Below are 23,168 nucleotides of genomic sequence, written 5' to 3'. Positions count from 1 at the left end.
CTTTCCCTTTCCGGCCCGTTACCCATCCCTGCTAGCCACATTTCCTCCACTCTGGCCCCATGTGCAGGGCTTACATTGAGGATGAGAATCGAGCTGAGAATGAGTCATATATAGGCTACTTTGAATTGGAAAAGAAGAAAAAGTGATGAATCAAAACAACCACACATTTCTTTGGGCGACGGCACCAAAGATGGGCCCAGGTAAGGAGCCAGAGAAGCTGGGAGACAAGCTCAGGAGTGGGGAAGAGGAGACACTTGTTTACACACAGAATTCACATGCAAAAGAAGATTATCAGAGGGATAGAAGAAGCCACAGGAGTTGATATGATCAAAACAAGAACAAGTATGCTGACATTCAGGGGCTAGGCAGACAAGTGATACAACAGGCAGAAAGACAAGTCTTCCAAAAGTACAGCAAACCCCACTGCTGATGCCTGAGGTTGGTGGAGGGCCCGCTGCCTAAGCCCCAGAGAGGACAGCTGCTGCTGGACAAGGAGTCAGAGATGAAGGAGAGGGCAGGAAATGACGCCAGGAAGCATAGAACCAAAGCGGATCTGCCAGAGGTTCAGATTAGGGAGTGGGGGTATACAGGAGGCACAGGGGAGAAACCAGATAACGAGACAGGAGGAAAGAGGCCCAAGATGAACGTGGCAAGGGCAACACAGGATCTCAATTCATCTCAGACTGTGAGTTCCAGACACAGGATTAGAGATGAGCGTACAAAACCTTCTGGCTCTGACCCCAGCTCCCCTGCCTTTCTGAAACCCAGCGTAGAGTTCCCGTAAGTGGGCTTTACTAAAATACGTCCTGTCAAGCACAAACATGTCCAAGCTTTCGGGGGCTCTCCCAAAGGCCTGGGTATCTCCTAAAAGGCTGGCAGGCACTGAGACAACAGGGGAAAAGGCTGAGAAACATGCATGCATAGAACTGAAGAACTCGGGATCCCTGGGTGGCGCAGCGGTTTGGCGCCTGCCTTTGGCCCAGGGCGCGATCCTGGAGACCCGGGATCGAGTCCCACGTCGGGCTCCCGGTGCATGGAGCCTGCTTCTCCCTCTGCCTGTGTCTCTGCCTCTCTCTCTCTCTCTATCATAAATAAATATTAAAAAATAAAAAAAAATAAATATAAAAAAATAAAAAGAACTTAAGAACTCTACCAGGACAGGAGACATCAAGGACAATGTGGAAACGTGAAAATCAAAACTAGGTCTAAAAACATAATGCCCGGGCAGCCCCGGTGGCTCAGCGGTTTAGCACCGCCTTCAGCCCAGGGCGTGATCCTGGAGACCCGGGATCGAGTCCCACATTGGGCTCCCTGCAAGGAGCCTGCTTCTCCCTCTGCCTATGTCTTTACCCCTGCCCCCCCACCCCGTCTCTCATGGGTGAATAAATAAAATCTTAAAAAAACAAAACAAAAAAACATAATGCCCATAAGTCAATAAAAAAGCAACAAATGCAATAGCACAGGCTCAGAAACCTCAGAGAACACACTAACGGGGACCAAGCACCAGGCCACCTCTGCACTCACATCAGCAACCGGGAAACACAAACAGAAACCAGACACCACGTCCCACTTCTAGATGAGAGATGCTCCAGAAACCGGGTGACACACCCAGGTTGGTTCCAGGGGGCACAGCACGGAAGCTCACAACACTGCTTTGAGAATGTAAGTCACAAACTTGTCTTGAGAGAAATTCCAACTTTAAATGCCCACCTTTCAACACTTAAGATGCCCATCAATTTCCTTTCTAGGAACCTGTCTGACTTAAACAACAATGAGAAGACAGACAGGTGCCTACTCTGCGCCAGGTAGTGTTCTAAACTCTTGGAACATACAAGTGAGCTAAGCAAAGATCCTGATGCCAGGAATTGAGGGGCGGGGGTGGGAGGACCAACAGACACACTGAAGAAACATTCTGTGTGTGCTGGGAGTGCTCCTAGCTGAGAGTATGTGTGTGTGTTGCTCTGAGCTGAGTAAGTGTGTGGGGGTGTTTTCTGTGTGGCTGGGAATTCTTAGAAAGTCAAATGGCAGAGTAAGATGTATGCTATGGTCCCATTCTATAAAAACAACATAAACAGACTCTGCTCTAGAAGGGTAAGTACATAACTTTTAATAACTACTGCTTTTACGGATAATGAAAAGAACTTTTGGGGTGCCTGGGTGGCTTAGACAGTTCAGGGTTGGATTCTTGATTTCAGCTCAGGTTGTGATCCTTCAGGGTTGTAGGATCGAGCCATGTTGGGCTCCACGCTGGGCATGGGGTCTGCCTGGGATTCTGGGTCTACCTGCTGCCCCTGTTCATGCTCTCTCTCAGAAACATAAACAACTTTTATTTGTAGTATTTAGCACATGAGCTTGGACTTTCTTAATAAGCATACAAATAAAAACAGGCAAATAATTAAAAAAAAAATATGTAACAAAGAGCCCACAAAGAAGCTTTATAGGATAGCAGAGAAAAAAAGCACCGGAGACCAACAGCAGCATATGGCTGCTGGGAGGTGGGGGCACTCAGGCTGGCGGATGGACGAGGGAACCTCTGAATGGTCAAAACACAGGCCCTTTATAGGAGGAGTACAACTAAAACATATTCCTAAATGGATTGTTTGTAGTAACATGTTTTGATAAACAGAACTTCACCGAGACGATCACACTCTCCCACACTCACGTTATTCACCTAGCACGTGCGGTCCCCTCTCCTCATTGAGGGTGTTCTTGGGGAGGGAGAATTACTAAGAGTAAGACCTCGATACCTTTGTACAGGGAGCAGATCAACAACCTACAAGCATTAGGTGTTCTTGAGAAACCATCAAGACTCGCCGCCTGCTCCCCCACATCTCAGACACACGTGTCCTCTTGCCGGCGCCCGGCCCTCTGCTGCCCCGAGTAGAAAGCACGTACTCTTTTCTTCAAGCGCTCCCGCTCCTTCAGGGTGAGGGTGTCAGCTTTGGCAATGACGGGCACGATGTTCACCTTATTGTGTATTGCTTTCATGAATGCGACGTCTAAGGGCTTAAGTCTGAAAGGAATGAGACAATGCCAGGAATTCAGGGGAAGAACGGGGAAATCACACATTTCTGTTCTCTCAAAATTACCTCGCTTCTTACGTTAAAATATGCAATCTGGGGGAAGCAATCAACCCATCAAGTAAAAAGGAAATTCTAAGTATGTGTGGGTTTCCATGGCGAGCGGTCCACACTTACCCATGTCCGAAGGGTGAGATGAAGTAAAAGCAGCAGTGCACCCTGTTATCGATGATGTGCCGCCGGTTCAAACCACTCTCGTCATGCAGGTACCGTTCAAACTGCTCGTCGATGTAGGAGATGATTGTCTTGAAACTGTGAGAAACATAAACGCTAACGATGGAACACAAAAGGCCGATAGCGCATAGCTTCAAAGACCAGCGTTTCTTCTGTTCCCTGCCTCCTTACCAAATATAATCTGATAACTCATTTATAAGATGGGCTGGAAAACGGACTCCTACGCTTGGGAAGATGGAGGTTTCTGGAAGCGTGCCAAGCATCACTTCCCCCACAAGGCGGGGGGAGTGTGTCAAAGGCCTGAACGGAACCGTTCAAAGCACCTGAGGTGACTGAGCGGACAGAGGGCCGCCAGCTCACACAAGGACCGTGACTGACTGCACAGAGGACGGGGTGGCAGGAGAGCACTGGGCGGGGAAGGAAGGAGACGGGAGGCCTTCCCCAGCCTCCCCTTTCTTCCTCACGTGCTGGCAAGCTGGTGCTCTCCGCTGAGGTAAGAGCCCACAGTGCCTCCATGACCAAGGTCCTCTCTGCGGTACAGGGGGCACAGTGCTCTTCTACCTGTAGGTCCCCTTACTTGGGCTAATGATGTTAAGGACCAAGTCTCTAAGAGAAAGGACTACGTCATAATCCTCTCCATTGGCCACGGTTCTTTCAGATCAAAGCGTTTCACTTATACCAGCAGTTGAAGGATAGTTGGTTCTAAACAGAAAAAATACCCGTTCTGTGTGAGACTCCTCACTGAAGATGTTATAGTTTCACTGCCTTATTACACAGCTGCCTCAGACCCACTCATCACCCGTAACGCTGTGGATCGTGAATGCGTCAGAACGACCACCAGCACTTGCGGGGCTGCATGTCCCCGGAGGCCGTACCAGTCCCTGCAGTTGATGGCATCCCCGTAGCCGGGCGTGTCCACCACTGTCAAGCGCAGCTTGACCCCTCGCTCCTCGATCTCCACAGTCGAAGCCTCAATCTGGACAGTTCTTTCAATTTTCTCTAAAAAAGAAACAAACTTCATAAGAAAATATACCTAGTAATTAACCCAGTTTTCAAAGACGAGAGATGACCTGTTACTTTCTTACTCAGAAACAAATGACTGAGAACTTCATGACCTTCTTGAAGGATGGTTCTCAGAGGTTCACACAAGGACTGTGTACAAACGATCCCCGACCTGGCAAGGAAACCTGGCAGCTAAGATTAAATGCTGGCTTGGGAGGGCTAAAATGCCAATATTGAAAATTATGACCTCCGTTGCTAAGATAAAGAGCAATTTATGAATTTATTTAAAAACTGAACTCAAAGTTCCTGTGAGCGGGCTCCACATGCCAGCTGTGGCGGCCCAGGGCCTGGGCTCCGACCACGTGTGCTAACCCATGCACCCCAGGAACGTCCCTGGATGCACCGCAGCGCTCCCACCACAGGTGAGGAGGGCACACACCTGCTCCCACAGCAATCAGCTACGTAGACAACTCTTTTCAGGAGAAAACATTTTGCCTTGATCCTCCCATCAAACATAATACAGGCAGAAACTACTTCTATTACTTGATAGCGAAAGGAAACCAGCTCGGAGAGGATGGCCCTGCGGATTCATGCTCAGGGTCCACAAGCAGGATCCTAGGGCTGCAGGTGCAACCCCTTTCCCGACCAGAAGAACGCTGTGCTTGTGTTTACAGCAGAACAGAAGCACAAGGCTGAGGCTGAGGCAAAAACATCAATGCTGTGCTCTCAGCAGCGGTCCCGCAGAGAACTACGCGTACAGCACGATAGGGCTCTTGTACCTGCGGCTCCAGGTATGATTCTTTCTGGGTAGAGATCAGTCAGGAATAGGCTGTTTATGAGAGTTGATTTTCCTAGACCCGATTCACCTTTAAATGAAAATGAAAACATTGTCACAACATGACCCATAGGACATGGTAACCTACTGATTCACGGGAGGCCTAGCTCAGGGCTAAGTGCCTCACACACGTCATCGTCTACACTCCACACGACCCCTACCACTTTGGTATGACTCTCCTCACTTCATCAATGGGGAAATGGGTGTTCCAAGGTTAGCAACTTGCCTTTGCTCAGAGAGCTATCCAGAGCACGGCCTTGATTTGAACCCAGGCCTATCAGTCTCCAGAATTCCCACACAGTAAGACCAGAAACGCCCTCTTAGTTCTTCACGAAGGCGTGGAATGGACTTTAGCAGTGGGTCTTTATTTTTTGATGAATAGAATACAAAGTTTTCAGTGATGATTTTTGCTAACCGTGAAAGTAAGCACATTTTCAGAAAACTGTATGTGCTGCTGAAGCAAGCGCCATTTTCAGAAAACTGAACACATCAAACCATGTCAACAGCACTCTGACTTGCCAAACCGTGGGAAGTGGAAACGGAACAGATGCCCAACATTGCCCTCTAGTCTGCAGCCTCCCTCCTGTCACTGAGGCGAAGCAGGCCACCTCTCCCCCTCTCCTGCTCGCACACACACGCCCCGCCGCTGCTGTCTCATGTCAGACAACCTGCCCGCTCAACACTGTTGAGTGTGTAGGACCAATTAAGAAAACACATACTCATTGCAGAATGTGATGAGTTAAGAGTTCTTCAACTACTGGGGCACCCGGGTGGCTCAGTGATTGAGCGCCTGCCTTCAGCTCAGGGTGTGACCCCGGGGGCCCGGGGTCAAGTCTTGCGTGGGGTTCCCCGCGGGGAGCCTGCTTCTCCCTCTGCCTGCGTCTCTGCCTCTCCCCAGGTCTTATACATTCTAGGAAGCATGCACAGATTCCACCGTTTCACTGCAGGCCATTTACTAAGGCCAAGTTCTGCAAGGAGAAGTGCTTCTGCACTTAGTGCCTGACTGTCCCCTGGTCCCCTTGGTTTTAATCTCCCTCTGCCCAGTCCTGCACCGCATGTGGAAGGGACACACATCTGTTTTAAATATCATTATTTCTGGGAAAATGAAGAACAAGAGTGAATTCGAAATGTGTAGACATACAGAATGAGGACTCTGCTTTAATTAGATCGTAACTTTCCTATGTGGAAAGGAGTATCAAAAGGACAAAACCAGAATTACACGTTGAACATGTCCAAATAGGAGGACACCAAATTATCCTTTTAATAAACTGCCTAGCAACGTCCCCTTACGTTTTTATCACACAATGAGGAGATTTTAACAAATAAGCGCTCAGTCCTTTTGTGTGCCTGGCCCAGGTCCAGGCTCTAGGACATGAGAAAGACCAGAGTAGCTAAATCCCTGCTCCCGTGCAGCCTGTGGGTCCAGTGGGAGAGGACAAGTAAGCAAAATCACTCTGTCAAGGACAGATGTGGGTGATGAAGCTGAAAGGGACCAGGGCACAGAAGACACCTCAACAGAGGTATATGAGTTTCTTTTTAAAAAGTAGGGATACTCCAGTGATTGATTCTAAATTATAAATCTTCATTTAAAAGGTGGAAGTATCTTCACTTGGAATGACTTTCAGACATCTATAAGTAATAAACTCATTAACTCAGAACGTGCTGCTATACTTGGGCTGAATCTGTGGGCGGCTGGCTTTGTGACTGCACGTTACCAGTACCTCCGTCCCACGGGAGTGTCTCAGGTGCCTTTACATGGGGGACACAGGACTCAAGAGGAGATCTGGAGCGTCAGGCCCACGGCACGGGACGCACCAGGCTCAGCACCCTTCCGCAGCAGTCCCGCGGAGGTGGTGACAGCGAAGGCTGACTGGCCTGGGAGGGATCCGGGTTTACAAAATGGCTCGTGTTTCCACCAACTAGGGAGAAAAGACCAGGCATCAAGCACAAGGTGGCGCCACCATATGAAAAACACGTGCAGATGACAAAGGTGAGCTTCACTTTACAACTGTATTCTCAAATCCTATTAGGCAAAAGGTCCCAGAAGCTTCCAATTAAAACAGGCTAAACTCCCCTCGCTCCCCGCCCCAAACGTAGGCCCTACCAAAACAAAACAAAACAAAACCCACGACTCTCTAACACGGGGCCCTTCACATCTTTACTTCTGAATTTTATCCAATACAACAACGTGCTCTCTCACACACGGTGCAGCCAGAGCCATTTGGGGGGGGAGGGGGCCCAGGGGGTAGCATCCGACGCGGTCCGCAGAGCCGGGCGCCGCTGAGGAGGTGCCACTTCATGGGAAAAGGACGCTCAGGCAGGCCCTGCGCAGCTCACAGTGCCCGTCCCAGGTGCAGGCGCCCTCAGGAAGCGGTGCCCAGAACGCGACTGCGCAGTTTCAGAGCACGTGAACCTGTGATGACATGGGCATATTTTTGCTGGAAGGAAGGTCAGTTTTCATTTTCTTAGCTTAGTTCCCAAGTTCTCAGTGTTCACTCCGTAGGCCCTTGTGAATTTGGCCACCCTAACCGACCTATGGACTTTCTACGAGGGATGTATTTCCACGATACATTTTCTAATTTTAACCTTGCTTTTCTTGTGAATAGAGCCATCACCCCACATAATGGTGGGAGACTGGAAACCTGTTATAAACCACCACCAACTACGACCATTTGACCAGACTTCAGCAGCATCATGTTCCCTCACAAGTAACCCACCACCTGACCTCTGTCCTTGAAGTCTTTTTCTTTCTTTTTTTTCTTTAAGATTTTATTTATTTATTCATGAGAGACTCGGAGACACAGGCAGAGGGAGAAGCAGGCTCCATACAGGGAGCCCGACGTGGGACTGGATCCCGGGACTCCAGGATCACACCCTGGGCCGAAGGCAGGCGCTAAACCGCTGAGCTACCTGGGGATCCGCCCTTGAGGTCTAAAGAACGTATTTATGATTCTAAAATTCTTGCAAACTGTTGCCCAAACACTTAAAAGTTTTTGTTTTTAAAAAGATTTTACTTGAGACAGCAAGAGCACACATGTACAAGTGCGGGGAGGGGCAGAGGCAGAGACTGAAGCAGACTCCATACTGAGCACGGAGTGAGCCCAGGGCCGTGGAGCTCCATCTCAGGACCTGAGCTGAAACCGAGAGTCAGACACTTAATGCACTACTCAGGTGCCCCAATACTTGTCGTTTTTCATTTGCATATGATTGTTTTGTAAAATTTATTTCCTTAGAAGCATGCCACAGTTTTAAAAACAATGCCTTTTCTCTTCAATAGTCTCTGACTTACAAGTTAGGTGCACTGGCCCTTTCCCGATATAGATTTTCCCTCTACCCAAAAGTAGAGTGTTCCCAAGCATAAATGGTGGACAGCAAAAAAGCAAATACCACTAACTGGTATGGAAGCATTTTTTGACATTCCTAGATTACCCCCTCCCCCCCCAAAAAAAAATCACATCTCAGGCTTTTCTTTTTCTGATACCTTAGAATATATCTTAACAGAGATGCAAAATTAATCGAGGTGAACCCCAGATGCCTGCAGACACAGTTCAGAACTCTGGCCGCGGATGCAGAGATGCTGAGAGTGGGAAGGAGCTCTGGGGGCGTGCTATCTCTAACTGCTCATGGCAAAACCCACGCCGAGCTCTTTTGCTTGTCTTTCGGTTAGTGAAAATGGGCACTATTGTTAGGTCTTCCATAAAAGGCATAATGTGAACTTTCAGAAAGCAGGGGATACCTGTATACCATTTTTCTTAAGCTGCTAATAGTTACAATTTGCAAGTTGAGGGTTCGTGTGGTTAAGTTACTAGTTGTTTTTATTATTATTATTTTTTTAAATTTTTATTTATTTATGATAGGCACACAGTGAGAGAGAGAGGCAGAGACACAGGCAGAGGGAGAAGCAGGCTTCATGCACCGGGAGCCTGACGTGGGATTTGATCCTGGGTCTCCAGGATCACGCCCTGGGCCAAAGGCAGGTGCTAAACCGCTGCGCCACCCAGGGATCCCTGTTTTTATTATTATTATTTTTTTAATTTTTATTTATTTATGATAGTCAGAGAGAGAGAGAGAGAGAGAGAGAGAGAGAGAGGCGGAGACATAGGCAGAGGGAGAAGCAGGCTCCATGCACCGGGAGCCTGACGTGGGATTCGATCCCGGGTCTCCGGGATCGCGCCCTGGGCCAAAGGCAGGCGCCAAACCGCTGCGCCACCCAGGGATCCCTGTTTTTATTATTTTTTAAAGATTTTATTTATTTATTCATGAGAGACACACACACAGAGGGGCAGAAACACAGGCAGAGGGAGAAGCAGGCTCCCTGCGAGGAGCCCGACGTGGGATTCGATCCCAGGACCCTGGGGTCACACCCTGGGCTGAAGGCAGACGCTCAACCACTGAGCCCCCTGGGTGTCCCAAGTTACTGTTAGTCACTATCCAGCTCACCCTTAATCCCCTATCTGCTTTACTTCCATCCCACATTACTGAGGTGTAACTTACACACACCTCAGCTCAAGGGTTACTTGGACTCATGCGAACTGTACTGATGGGTTAGTTTGCCAAAGTACCACTCAGGTAAACTCCACCCAAGACAAAGACCTCTGTGCCACCAGAGCGCCTCTGCAGAAGTCCGTCAGCTTTACCCCTCTGGCATCACGTACCAACCTTTCTGTCCCTACAGATTGGTTTTGATTATCCTAGAACTTCATATACACAGGATCACGCAGCATGCCTTCTTGTGTCTGGCTGCTTCTGCTCAGCCAATTAGCTCTGGAGATTCATCCACGCTGCTGCACCTAGCAGCAGCCCGGTTTCTTTGGATGCCTAGCACTTTTCCCTGATACAGACACACCACAATGTGCTGATCCACCTCCTGCTGGACACCTGCGTTAAGTCCAACTGGAGCTACTGCAGGAAGAGTGGCGATGAACATCCATCAACAGTCTCTTGGACATGCTATCATTTCTCCTGGGTGACCACGTAGAATGGGAACTGTCAAGTTACACGGGAATTGACAAGAAAGCACCAAACTGGTTTCCAAAGTGGCTGCATCACTTTATATCCTCACCAACCAGCAGGAGAGTTGTTGCCCATAACCTTGCTACCACGTGGGCTGCCAGACTCTGAGTGTGTGAGGGCATCTCGTGGGGCAGTGTACATTTTCCCTGATGACTGAGGATGCCGTGTGTGTCCTGGCCACTCAGCATCTCCTTGTGGCCCTTTTCTGTCACTGGGGAGTTGCCTATCTGACTAAACTTCCTCCTAGAATTCGGACAGCTCTAGTTAGGCCAACAACCCACCTAGAGGGAACTGTGGTGGAGAGGGTGAAGGAGGGCTTCATGGTCACCATCTGCCACATGACCATCTCCGTTACAGCGCTAGCTGCAAAACGACCCAGCTTTCCCCCTCTGCATCACCTTGGCACCTCTGCCAACTCAGCTGACCGTGTGCACGTGGGTCTACTTTGGGCTGTTGTTCTCGTCAGTGGATTTCGATGTCTACCCTTACCACACCGAGGTTCCTGCTGGTATGTCTTGAAATCAGACAGCAACAGTCCTCTACGTGGTTTTGTCTATTCCAGGCCCTCTGCACTCACTGCTTACACTTCAGAATCAGATTGTCCATCTCCATTTTTAAAAAGCCTGGTGTGGGGTGTCTGGATGGATCAGTTGCTGAAGTGTCTGCCTTCAGCACAGGTCATGATCTCGGGGTCCTGGGATCCAGCCCACATCAGACTCCCTGCTCTGCCTCTGCCTCCTGCTTGTACTTGCTCTCTCTCTCAAATAAATATTAAAAAATAAAACAAATCAATTAAAAAAAACCCATGTGACGTTGGCTGGCATTGTGTTGACTCTACCATCGCTCTCAGGGCACAAGGACACCATCATGGGCACTCCCGGCACACTGGCAGCTCTCACGGCTTACATGACCTTGTTTCTCTCAGCCATGTTGTCCTGCTGTCAGTGAAGGTCACACACACATTTTGCTACCTTACCCTCAGCAGTGCACACTTCTTATGTTACGATAAATGGTACTGTTTTTTACAGTGTTTTTATTACTATTGTTTTTGATAGTCTTGTCAAGGTCATTTAAAAATAACCTGTTGGTAATAAATAGAAATCAACCTTATTTTTGTGTACTGATCAGAACCTATAATCTTGATAAAATTCACTTTATTAGACCTAGTAGTTTGGGAATTCCTTAGAAGTAACACACACAAGTCATTACACTTGTAATTAAGAATGTTCTACTTTCTTTTTTCATGTGAAAGAGTAACATTAACTATAGGTTTTTAGAATATACTCAATCAAGTTGAGAAAACTTCCTTTTATTTGTAGATTACTAATTTTTAGAATCTTTAATGGGTTATGAATTGTTACAACTGTATGTTTTAGATGACCGCATGAATTTCCCCTTTAGAACCATGGGAACTGGGGTGCCTGAGTGGCTCAGTTAGTTATGCGTCTGCCTTTGGCTCAGGTCATGGTCCCAGGGTCCTGGGATCGAATCCCACATTGGGTTCTCTGCTCCGTGGGGAGTCTGCTTCTCCCTCACCCTCCTCTCCCTGCCCCCTGCTCATGCTGTCTCTCTCTCCAAAAAAAAAAAAAAAAAAGCACCATTGAAATTGGAGATTCCAATGTTAAACCACACGCTCTTGAGATAAACCCCACTTGTTAGGACATATAGTCAGCTTTATCCCAAACATGTGCCTCGAAGGTGAGAATTTGTTCCAACACAACTGATATGTTAAGAGAACAATTTCAACATAAGAGTAACGTTGCATCTCCCTATGTGTGATCTCGCTCATGACCAAACAGGTGAACACGAAGACCAGACCCAGCAGAACCAAGCCATGGAAGCATACTCCCGTAGGTGCACCCCTTGGCTCCCAGCAACCTCAGTTAAGCGGGTACCATGGGCCACACCCACTCACCTCTCCCGACACAGCTTCCCATCTGTCTGCACCCAGCCCTCCTTCCACCATTTCCTGCACTCACCCACTCTGACAAACTTTAGGGACTAGTCAACCCACAATGCTTCTACTTGGCATAGTATATGGTATTTTAACCAATTAACACGTTAGAATCATTTTTATTCCGTTCCTCTCTCCCTTCCAAATGTGCCACTGAAGCAGCTTTAGAGTCTTGTGCCCCCATTTTCTTCAGAAGCCAGTGGTTTCAACTGCATTGTTGCATAATGTTTTTAAGGAACATATGTACATTGTATGATAGCAGAACTGACTGTATTAAGCATTTTTATATATTGCTGGCCTTGCCAAAATTTTATTGAGATGTCTGTGTCTATGCTCATTAAGATTTAGCCTGTATTTTTCTCATTACTGAGTCCAGGATAATGCTGGCCTATAAAACACTCTCTCCATGAAGAGTAGCTTTGGTGAATGTTCCACATGCACTTGAAAAGAATGTGTTATCTTGCAGTTTCTCAGCCTAGTGCTCTCAATGCCAATTAGGTCATACTGGTTGATAGTGTTACTTTAACACTCTGCAACGTTACTGATTTTGTTTCATAAATTACTATGCAGAATGTTAAAAACCCATTCTTAGAGATTGATCTTTCTCCTTTCTGATTGTGCACTGTGCATTGTGGAGCTCTGTGATTAAGTATGTGCACATACAGCTGCGATGAGGTCATCCTGAACTGATTCCTACATCTTTCCGATACATACTTTTTCACTTTGGGAGTACCCAGGTAGTAGACCACAAGTCCACTCCATCTGGTATGAATACAACCACTTCAGGTTCTCATGGGGGGCTTTGCTTGAGGATTTTCCACCCTGGTGTCCAGGCTCACAACTGCCTGCCTGACTGTCACGGTCACGGCTGTGTCCCTTCTGCCAGGGTGCTGCCTCATCTCTTCTTTCTCTTTCTGCCTTCTTTTGGATTAAACAGAGGTTTTTGTGTTCTTGTTTATCAAACCTACTTGCTTTCAGCCAAACCCTTGCTTTACTTTTCTAGTGTCTGCTCCAGAGGTGCAAACAGGCAATGTTAACCTCCCCTATGGAATATCCCACCAGGTCAACGCATCACAGCAGCTCCTCTACGCACCTTCCTATCTATGCTATCCTGGCTCACCGTACTCCAACATCATATGGTGTCAGCTTCGTTTAAAAGGCAATTATCATTAAAAGAAATGAAAAACCAAGAAAAGTGTTTATATTTACTGACACACTTGCCATTTCCAGGGTTCTATCCCTTCTGTCAATCTAAGAAACCTTGTTTAATAATCTTTCTTTTGGGGCACCTGGGGGGGGCTCAGTGGTTGAGGTCCTGCCTTTGGTTCAGGTCATGACTCCGAGGTCCCAGGATACAGTCCCCCACCGGGCTCCCTGTGGGGAGCCTCTTTCTCTCTCATGAATAAATAATTAAAAAAAAAAAAAAAAACACACAACTTTCTTCTGGTGCAGATCTGACAGTGATAAATTCTCTCGGCTTTTATCTAAAAATGCTTGTATTTCATTTTTTTAAGTATCCATTTTTCAAGGTTATTTTTGATGAATTCAGAATTCTAAGCTGATGGTTTTATTCTTTTAGTACTTTGAACTGTCATTTCACATGGCTTATATGATTCCTGGTAAGTCGGTGGTTCTTTTCACCTTCAAACCTCTGTATGCAATGTGCTTGTTTCCCACCACCCACAGCCTTACTTGTAAGACTTTTCTGTTTATCAGTGCTTTTCACCAACTGGTTATTGTGTGCCATGGAGTGTTCTTCATATTTATTCTACTTGGTATCTGGATTATTTATTTATTTATTTATGATACTTTCTATTGAACTTTTCTCTTCTGCAGTGCAAAATTTGCTGTTAGGTCAGAAAAATTTCCATCTCAGTTGTTGTAATTTCTATTTTTTTTAACCTCTAGTTCTTTCTGTTAAGTCTTTTCTGGTTATCTTGTACTTCCTTATTGTATTGCTATTCTCCTTTACGAACCAAGAGTGTATTTAATTAAAATAGTAAATATTCTCTTTTACCAATTCTATCACCTGTCACTTCTGGACCTATTTCTATTGCCTGATTTCTCTCCTGGTTATGTGCTACATTGTTTTGTTTCTTTGCATAAACAGTACTTTATTACTGGATGCTAGCAAGTATCAATGTTACACTGTAAACTAGATTTTCTTTTTTGTTTTTTAAAGATTTTTTTTTTTTACTTATTCAAGAGAGACACACAGAGGGGCAGAGACATAGGCAGAAGGAGAAACAGGCTTCCTGCTGGGAGCCCAATGCAGGACTCGATCCCAGAACGCCAGCATCATGACCTGAGCCAAAGGCAGACACTCAATCACTGAGCCATCCAGACATCCCATGTAAACTGGATTTTGACAACCTTTATAAACGAATGATGACTTTTACCCTGAAAAGTAATTTGTCAATCAGCTTGATTCTTCAAGACTTGTTTATAACTTTGTTAAGTGAAGGTCTAGAACAGCTTCCACACAGCTACTGGCAGGTCTCAGCTCCCTGCCTTGTGGAACTTTTATATAAAGCTGCTGGAGGGTCCTCACAACCCAGCAGCTGGCATCCCCAATAGTGATTTGAGAGAAGACAGGGGCATGCCACCATCTCTTTTATGACCTAGTCTCAAAGTCACACACCTTCATTTCTGCTGTGTCCTACTGACTACATGTATAAGTGCTACTCAGTGAGGAGGGGATACAAAGTATCACAAATACCAGGAGGCAAGAATCAGTGAGGCCATTTTGGAGGCTCACTGGCACAAGGAGTGAAATCTTGCACACATACAAACAAGGAAGCCACAAAAATATGAGATTTTATTCATCAGCAAAATTTTCTAAAGATTTTTTTCCCCCAAATTCCCAGTTACTTGAATCTGACAATAAAGGAATTTTCCCACTGACTTCATACTATTACACCCTAAAGGTTGGGAAGGAGAAATAGGCACATATTTAATAAGCCTGAAGGTGTAAGTTAATTTCTTACCGACCACCATTAGTGTGAACTCAAAACCTTTTTTCACTGATTTTCGGTGAACTTGATTGGGAAGATTCGCAAATCCGACATAGCCAGGAGTTTCTGGATTTATAAACTGAGTTGGTTGTTGCTAAAATAAGAACAAATAAATACCCTGTTAGTTGCTATTAAGATATAATCAAACCTGTGACAAAGGTGTCATTAGTTCTCACACACACACACGCAAAATACATATATCCACTATTCAAAAAGGCATCTCTATCAGAAAACTAATGGTATTCACTTAAGAACATTTTTTTTCAAAGAAAAACTAATTCAGTATCATTCCACGCCTAAGTGCTAATCTAAAATTACATCTTTGTTAAGGAATTAAGCAACACATAAGACAAAATCATCTTTGTACAATTCAAATTTCGACTTCGGAAATTATCTATAGAGTTCCAGGAAAATCAGTCAAAATTTACAAAGTAATGCCGCAATCGAAAGTGGTTTCACTGAACAAATTTAGCAGAATGGCTTCCAAAAGTAAATCCTTCTAGGTATCAGATATGATGCATTTGTGAAACATATCCAGGAACAAGCCATAAGCTATGTCTCTTATTTATTTCTAGCTTTATGGGACAGTGCCACCAAGGGTGAAGCAGGCAACTTAGGGGTGGGATGTGAACATCTAGCTTCAGACCAAAGAGTAGACGGGAATGAGAAACGGAACATAGCTGATGACCGTACAGGGAAGCATCAATATTCCTCAACAGGTGGAAGGACCGATGGAGACGCAATAAAGCAAGTACAAGTACAGTAAAGCTGTAGAATCTAGGTAGTAGCACACTAAAAATGTGAGGAAATCAAAGATACACCAACTGATTTATTAATTTAGAAATAATATTTCATTTAGGATTACCTTTTAGAAATGCATATTCAAATACACAGATGTAAAAAGAATATTCACAAAATGTTGCTAGTGGTTATTTCCAAGTGATAGAATTACAATTAATATTTGCTTTTTTGCTCATCAGTGTTCCACATTAATACTTGCATAAAAGTTAAAACTAGTATAAATGATTATGTATAACACCCAAACACTCAAAAATAAAAGCAAAGTAATAATCTTGCAATCATAAAACAAGTTCTGCTTTTCTCAGCATGTCTTTTAGAGGTAATTTATTTTCAGGGCTCTGGGCTAATTTGCAAGCTGATATAAGCCAATTTATCAAATATAAGAGCCCTATAGATTTCATGATGATAAATTATTAGAATTTGAAATTATTACTTGATTGGTCTCCTGGGAATGATGTAAAGGAGCTTAAACGGATTGTTACTGATTTATTTAGAAACAAGAAATTGGAAATCTGAAAAAGGAAAGCTCAAAGTTTTTAGAATGTCAAATTAGAACTGTCTCAATGAATCAAATATATCAGTTGTATTAAAAATGAGTCACATAAGTCTTGAGTATAAGCAGCTTGAAAACATAAAGCAGTTTCTCTTTATGCATGAGAAGTGAGATCTCCTACCTTAGACATCTTCAGTGAAGATTTCTCAATCTGTTAAAAAAGAAATACATACACATATATCCATGTATGCATGCACACACATTAGATTTAGCACGAACTGACACGTAAAGACTTACACATAAAGCATAAACAGCTTCTGTTTCACTTACCTTGTCAATTGCGTCAAATTACAGAAATGAAGAGATTATCTCATTTTAAATTAGGTATTAAAAAAGTAGGTCAATTCAATCACCCATAAATACATACATATATATATATATATATATATATATATATATATATAGACATTCTGAAATTCCAATAACATGCAAACTTTCTTTAGTACTGATGATATGCTAAGCACCAGGGACACAACAGGAGAAAAAGACATTCTCATGATCCCTGGAATTTCGATTTCCTTCCTCTCTCTGAAACCTGTCCAGAGGAAAGGGTGCTTGTAGAGCACTATGTGCTATTGGAGGTTCTTTGAGATCCTGAGAACTGGTTTTCGACAATGGGGCACACAGAGCAACATTTATAAGTAAAAGAAAAAGGACCTGAACACCCTGGAGTGCTGGAGGAGTGTGACAATAGCTTCAGAGACATTTGGAATTTTAATATGAATTTTAGAAAACTTGGAACATGGAGGGAACATGGAGTCTATTGGCTAACCTTTGGTAACAAAGTCAAAAGATACGAATGCAGTCAGATTTGATTCCCTTTAGAGCTTAGAAACCTATTAGGAAGTTTCATGTTCTTGCCTTCTCAGCCCCCAAACCTTAACATTCCTCAGAACTGTATACTCTCTTCCCCTCCTGAATGGAAATGTTCCCAACCACCTCTGAAGACAGGAGGCTCCTGCACCTCACGCACGGTATGGTTAGCTAAGGCTGACCGCAGTAGGGTTTATAGAATTCCACCAAAAACAAGCATCAGAGCCTTGGTTCTCCTTCTAGCGGCTCCCTGGAAGTCTTACTGGCATCTACCTGGCAGGAGAAGGGAGGCAGAAGAGAGCAGAGGACTCAGTGCAATCTGCAAACTGCTCACTGCTACCACCTGGGCTGAGAATGGAGCATGCTGGAAGGCTGGGCCACGGGGAAGAGCCACCAACTGAGGAGGTGTGGGAAGCTCCAAGCCCAGGTGGTGGAATGAAGGCAATCTGAGAGGAAAGAAGGAATGTTAGGCAACAACAGAGGCAGGAGATGAATTCTGAAGAACCTTTTGGCAAGGAAAGGAATCCAGAGGATGCTGGAAAAGCCTGGAGAACAGAGGTCTGGAGCGTGAGTACTCCAGGAGTAAGATGACAGTCTTACTCTCTTATATCTCCCTGCCTCCAACAAGAGCTCAACAGGCAAGCACCAGGAAGAGGAAGGCCATAATTTGAAGCAAAAAAACAATATCACTGAGAAGAAGATGGAAGTGCACTATTTAAAAGAAACAAAACTGGGGGCACCTGGGCGGCTCCACGGTTGAGCATCTTCCTTCTGCTCAGGTCACGATCCCAGGGTCCTGGATGGACCCCGCATTGCACTCCCTGCTCAGCAAGGAGTCTGCTTCGCCCTCTGCCTCTGTCCCCCACCCTGCTCTTGCTCTTTTTCTCTCTAATAAATAAAATCAAATAAATAAAATCTTAATTTAAAAAAATAAAATGAAAGAAATAAGACTTATTGGACCCTAAAAACCATGATTTTCAAACTTAAAGTCTGGTAACTCGAATTGAACAAATGGTCACAGTTAAGACTCGAACTGTGACTCGGAAGACCAAATACAAAAAATCTTAATGCACAGGCAGTAATACAGAGAAGGAAATCATGGGTAAAAGATAGTCTTGGAAGAACAATCCAGGCCACCTACCATGTTAACAATAAGAGTTCTCATTAAGTGAACGGACAGAGGGAGGAAAAGAATAGCAACAGAAGAACAGAGTCCACACATTACCCGACTATCTGGAGTGAATGAAGGTCTCTTGAATAGAAAGGACACCCTAGGAAAGTTCTATGAATAATACAGGATCAGTATTAAACTACCTCTGTGAAACCTAAGAGTTGAGGACAAGAGTGAGAGCGCAAAAGTAAAACACTCCAAAGGGTGAGGTGAGGGTCAGATGGAACACAGATGGTTCTGACAGAAGGAAGAGCAAACGACCTTTTTTAAATAGAGATTCAGTGTGACTATAAAAGAAAAGGTAACCATTAAAAAAAAAAAAAAAGGACAGCGGAACTTCCAAATTAAGAGAAAGATACAGAATAGCAACTTGATGAACTCAGCAAAATCATGGAAACAAGAGAAAAAATAATAAAATCAATCATTAAGTGCAAGGATATACTTAAAACAAAGTAACAAAAGTTTTGAAAACAAAGGGACAGCCTAAAAGACACCAGGCTGGCCAAACACAAAGAAAGTAGGACGGAAAATAACATCAGCCCAGGTGAGATTTAAGGTAAAAATGTGATCCTGATAAAAAGAACGATTTATAGGGAAGATACAACATTCCCAAATTTGCATATACAAATCATATATACAGCAGATAAATAACATAAAGCAAAGACTAGAAAAAATGCCAGGTGAACTTGATAAAAATACAAGTATAAGACTTTACTAGCATCCCTCAGAATTACAAATTCAGTAAACAGAATATGAGCAAGCAGAGGATTGAGTAATACAACCAATAAATTAGAATCTACAGACACAGAGAATCTTGAGTTAATAGCATAAAGAGAAGCAGTTAAAGAAAAAAAATCATGTAATTACTATAAAAACTTTAAGTGAATCTTAAAATATATTTTTACAATTGATGTTTTCAACTTGTGATCTGTTAAAACTAGGAGAAAAAAAAATACAACTCCCAATTATTTGGAACACTCTTGGATATCCCTTGGAGCAATGAGAGTAACAAAAGCAAAACCCACAAGCTATCTAGAAAGCGATGGAACACAGTAAAAGCTTCATAGACTGATAAGAATTTGAGTTTTAATTATTTTCATTAAAGAATACTGAAAATAAAGAAATTTGGTTCTCAAATTGACAAAGTTAACTCAATAGAAGGATAAATGGATTTAAAAACTACTTCTCTGAAATAAATTCCTCACAAATCCCACTAAGGGAAAAAAAAAAAAAAAGCAACTATAGAAAAGAAGGTATAATCACAGACTCAGGAGACTCCACATATCAAGATGGCCAGAGATTTGAAAATCTGGAAGAAATGGATGATTTCCCAGACACTGTAAATTACCAAAATGGAACAAGAACTGAAAACACTGACCAGAACAAATACTACCGAACAGCTGAATAAAATCTACCAATGAAGACGGGACCAAGACCGGACGGAATTAGAGCTGTGTTCCATCCAACCCAGAACGAATAACACTTAAACCAATTCTATGAGGACACTACAACTTTAACAACAAACCCAGACAGAAACCTAAGAAAGCTGGTTAGGTAGCGCTATGTCAAATCTCACTCATGAATATAAATGCAAACATTCTCAATGAAATATTTTCAGCTATTAGGTTCCATAAATATACTAAAAGCATCCATCCACCTATATGAAGCCATTACAAAAAAATTAAAGGAGATAATCCTATACGAATTGATGCTGAAGAACCTATGATAAAATTTAGCAACCACCTCTAATGAAAACACTAAGGAAACTGCTTAAATCAAATTGACACCGAACACCAATGACAAATGTTATTTTCTCAACAATGGAATACTAAATCTATTTAAATTCTAATCATTAATTAGGCATGTATGTCCATTACCACTGTAATTATTTTATTTTTTTTTAAAGTTTTTTATTTATTTATTTATTTTATTTATTTATGATAGTCACACAGAGAGAGAGAGAGGCAGAGACATAGGCAGAGGGAGAAGCAGGCTCCACGCACCGGGAGCCTGACGTGGGATTCGATCCCAGGTCTTCAGGATCGCGCCCTGGGCCAAAGGCAGGCGCTAAACCGCTGCGCCACCCAGGGATCCCTGTAATTATTTTAAAACACTTATTCTGGGGGCGCCTGGGCGGCTCAGCGGGTTAAGTGTCTGGCTTCAACACAGGTCATGATCCCAGGGTCCTGGGATGGAGCCCCTGCTTCTCCCTCTTCCTCTGCTGTTCCCTGCTTATGTGCCACATTCATGCCCTGTCTCAAATAAATAAAATCTCTAAAAAAAAAACACAAACAAAAAACACTTATTCTTGGATGGTCTCATTTTTTGGGTTGTTCATTTGAATAAAGAACCAAACAAGATCTTCATACTGCAACCTCACTATTGAAATTCATTGATAAGACTGAATACACAGAAAACACAAATAGTTCAGTTAAAAAGAATTCTAGGGGTGCCTGGGTGGCTAAGTCAGTTGAATATCCAATTCTTGATTTTGGCTCAGGTCATGGATCTTGGGGTCCTAGGAATGAGCCCCAAGTCTGGCTCTGTGCTCAGTGGGGAGTCTGCTCAAGATTCTCTCTCTCTGCCCCTCCCCACCCCCACTCAAATAAATAAATAAATAAATCTTTTTAAAAATTCTAGAATAAGGTAGTTTAGTAAGATGGCTGGATAAAAGCCAGATGCAAAATAATTCCCTTCTGTACTAGTAATATAAAGGAACAGAAATAAGGATAAAATGCGTTCTACAACAGAATTAAAACAAAAAACAACCAAACACGTAAGAACAAATTCAGAAGAAAGCAGAGCCTGGTTGAACCAAACCATTTTTATTTCTCCCAAATAAGTATATAATGTGGTCCAACCCCAGGTGGAATCCTAATACGAGTTTTTTCTAAAAGGACTGGATAAAGTGACCTTCAAGTTTACCTGAAGAATAAATGCCTAAGGATAGAAAAAGAGTGGGAATGAATAAATGAATGAATGAATGAGTGAATGAACGAACGAATGAAAAAGAGTGGGCACTTGCCTTACAAGCTATCACACTATCTTATTTCAAACAAACCCAAGAGGACTCAGGACTAACTTGGAGGTCTCTCCTGAATTCCAGACTTGCTTCTCCTCACTGAACCCTGGGCCTCTGCCTAGGTTCTGATCAACTTCTTTTGAGCACCCTGAGAACGCTATACCTGGAGCCCACCTGTGTTCACCTCATCCTGTTCAGCAGGACTGGGTTGTTTTTCAGGAGAGAAAGGGAACTTTCACTGCTCCCTATCAGTTTCCCGCTGAAAGGAAAGCAGGAAGACCTACTGGATACACACGTAGGGGAAAATGGAGAATACCATTACCGGAACAGGCTATGAATTATTTTAATTTAGCAAGCTTTTCTTGCCATATCCTATTTCTTTCATATTCAGGTTTTTTCCTGAAATATAATTTGGATCCACTATGACTTTCTAACAACATAAGCTACTAGCTAATTAATGTAAAATGAAGCTGAAAGAGGACCAAACCACGGAACTTTTGAAGCACCTGGTTTTCACTAAGAAAGCCTGCAACACGGGATGCCAAGCTCTGTGATTTACACCATGACTGCAGACCATTTGGATCCCCCACACTCAATGTGGTCAAACAAAAACTTCATTCTTTCAGGTTGTGCTCATTCTAGACGCTGGCAATTTAGACGTCTGTCTTTTCCTGAGCATGGCTTCCTTCTTCCACAGGGCAACACTCCCATCCCAATTCACACAGAACAAGGCAACTTTTCCAAAACAAAAGATGAAAAACCGATGGATAAAACTAGATTCTTGGCAATACGTATAAATGTATTTCGCTAGTGGTATTTCTACCAGCGGATCGCCCTAACTACCCATCACGGTCGTGTTATTCCTGCATTTACACACACGGCCCCAACCCACACAGCGACGCTGAAGAGGACCCCGAGAGTCCGTTATCCCTAATCCAAAGCTCTTGAGACACTCGACCTTCAGATTCTCTGGATCTGAGGGAGGCACGACTCCTACACAGCGTGAGCTCAGCGGCTACCGGGGCAGCGCGTCACAGACACCGACACGTGTGACCACCAGCACGACGTGGTGTAAACACAGAAGGTAAAAGGCCTTCGGCCCAATGCTGCAGCAGGTTCTGGTGCGCCCTTCTCTTAGCTTACGCCTTCGGAGTCGGTCTAGAAAGGAGCCTGAAGCGCACTCATGAGCGAGGACGAGGGCAGCCGCGCCCCCCGCTTCCCTGGGTCGCCCTGCCAGCTCCAAAGCAGTCCGTGCACATCTGACCTGACCCGGCAGCCCCGGTCGTCACCCGGGCTGCTGCGCCAGGGGGCAGGTCAGGATGCAAAAGGGGAAAAGCATGAGGATCCCCTGGGCGGCCGAGTGCACCCGGCCAGCGTCCGGGCCGAGCCGGGCCCCGGGAGCGACAGGCGGCCTGCGGGGAGCGGACACACACGGCCCGCCCGGGCCGCAGCCGCACCTCCCGGGGACCCCGCACGGCCGCGTCGGAGCAGCTCGTCCCGGCGCGAGGCACGTGCCCGGTGCGCCCAGGGCAGGGCCGGACCCCAGCCCCAGAGCAGCGCGGGGCGGGGCGCGCGGGGCGAGGCCGCAACCGGGACGAGACCCCGCGCCGGAGCACTCGCCGGACCCCGCAGGCCCCGCCCGGTTCCCCTCCCCCGCCGCCCAGGCCGGCCGCGCCGGGTTCTTCCGGCCACGTCCCGCCGCGAGCGACGAGGACCCCGGGGCGGAGGAGGGGGAG

At 44.8% G+C, this 23,168-nt stretch overlaps 1 protein-coding gene across 2 annotated transcripts in view; it reads right to left on the bottom strand.

Moving 5' to 3' along the window:
• Nucleotides 1–23,168, bottom strand: part of SEPTIN2 (septin 2) — a 34,240-nt gene that overhangs the window by 10,020 nt on the left and 1,052 nt on the right. For both annotated transcript variants that reach the window (XM_077869585.1, XM_077869584.1), the window contains exons 2-7: nt 16,548–16,577; nt 15,046–15,166; nt 5,036–5,122; nt 4,130–4,253; nt 3,198–3,332; nt 2,896–3,013 (exon numbers count right to left, since the gene is read on the bottom strand). In XM_077869585.1, coding sequence (XP_077725711.1) covers nt 2,896–3,013; nt 3,198–3,332; nt 4,130–4,253; nt 5,036–5,122; nt 15,046–15,166; nt 16,548–16,556 — 594 coding nt within the window. In that variant the 5' untranslated portion in view covers nt 16,557–16,577. The remainder of the gene's footprint in view (nt 1–2,895; nt 3,014–3,197; nt 3,333–4,129; nt 4,254–5,035; nt 5,123–15,045; nt 15,167–16,547; nt 16,578–23,168) is intronic.

This window comes from Canis aureus, chromosome 24 (assembly GCF_053574225.1).
Source record: "Canis aureus isolate CA01 chromosome 24, VMU_Caureus_v.1.0, whole genome shotgun sequence".
In the NCBI taxonomy this organism is placed as follows: Eukaryota; Metazoa; Chordata; class Mammalia; order Carnivora; family Canidae; genus Canis; species Canis aureus.
Note: the sequence above shows the minus strand (reverse complement) of the source record. Positions and strands in the feature narration are given on the sequence as shown.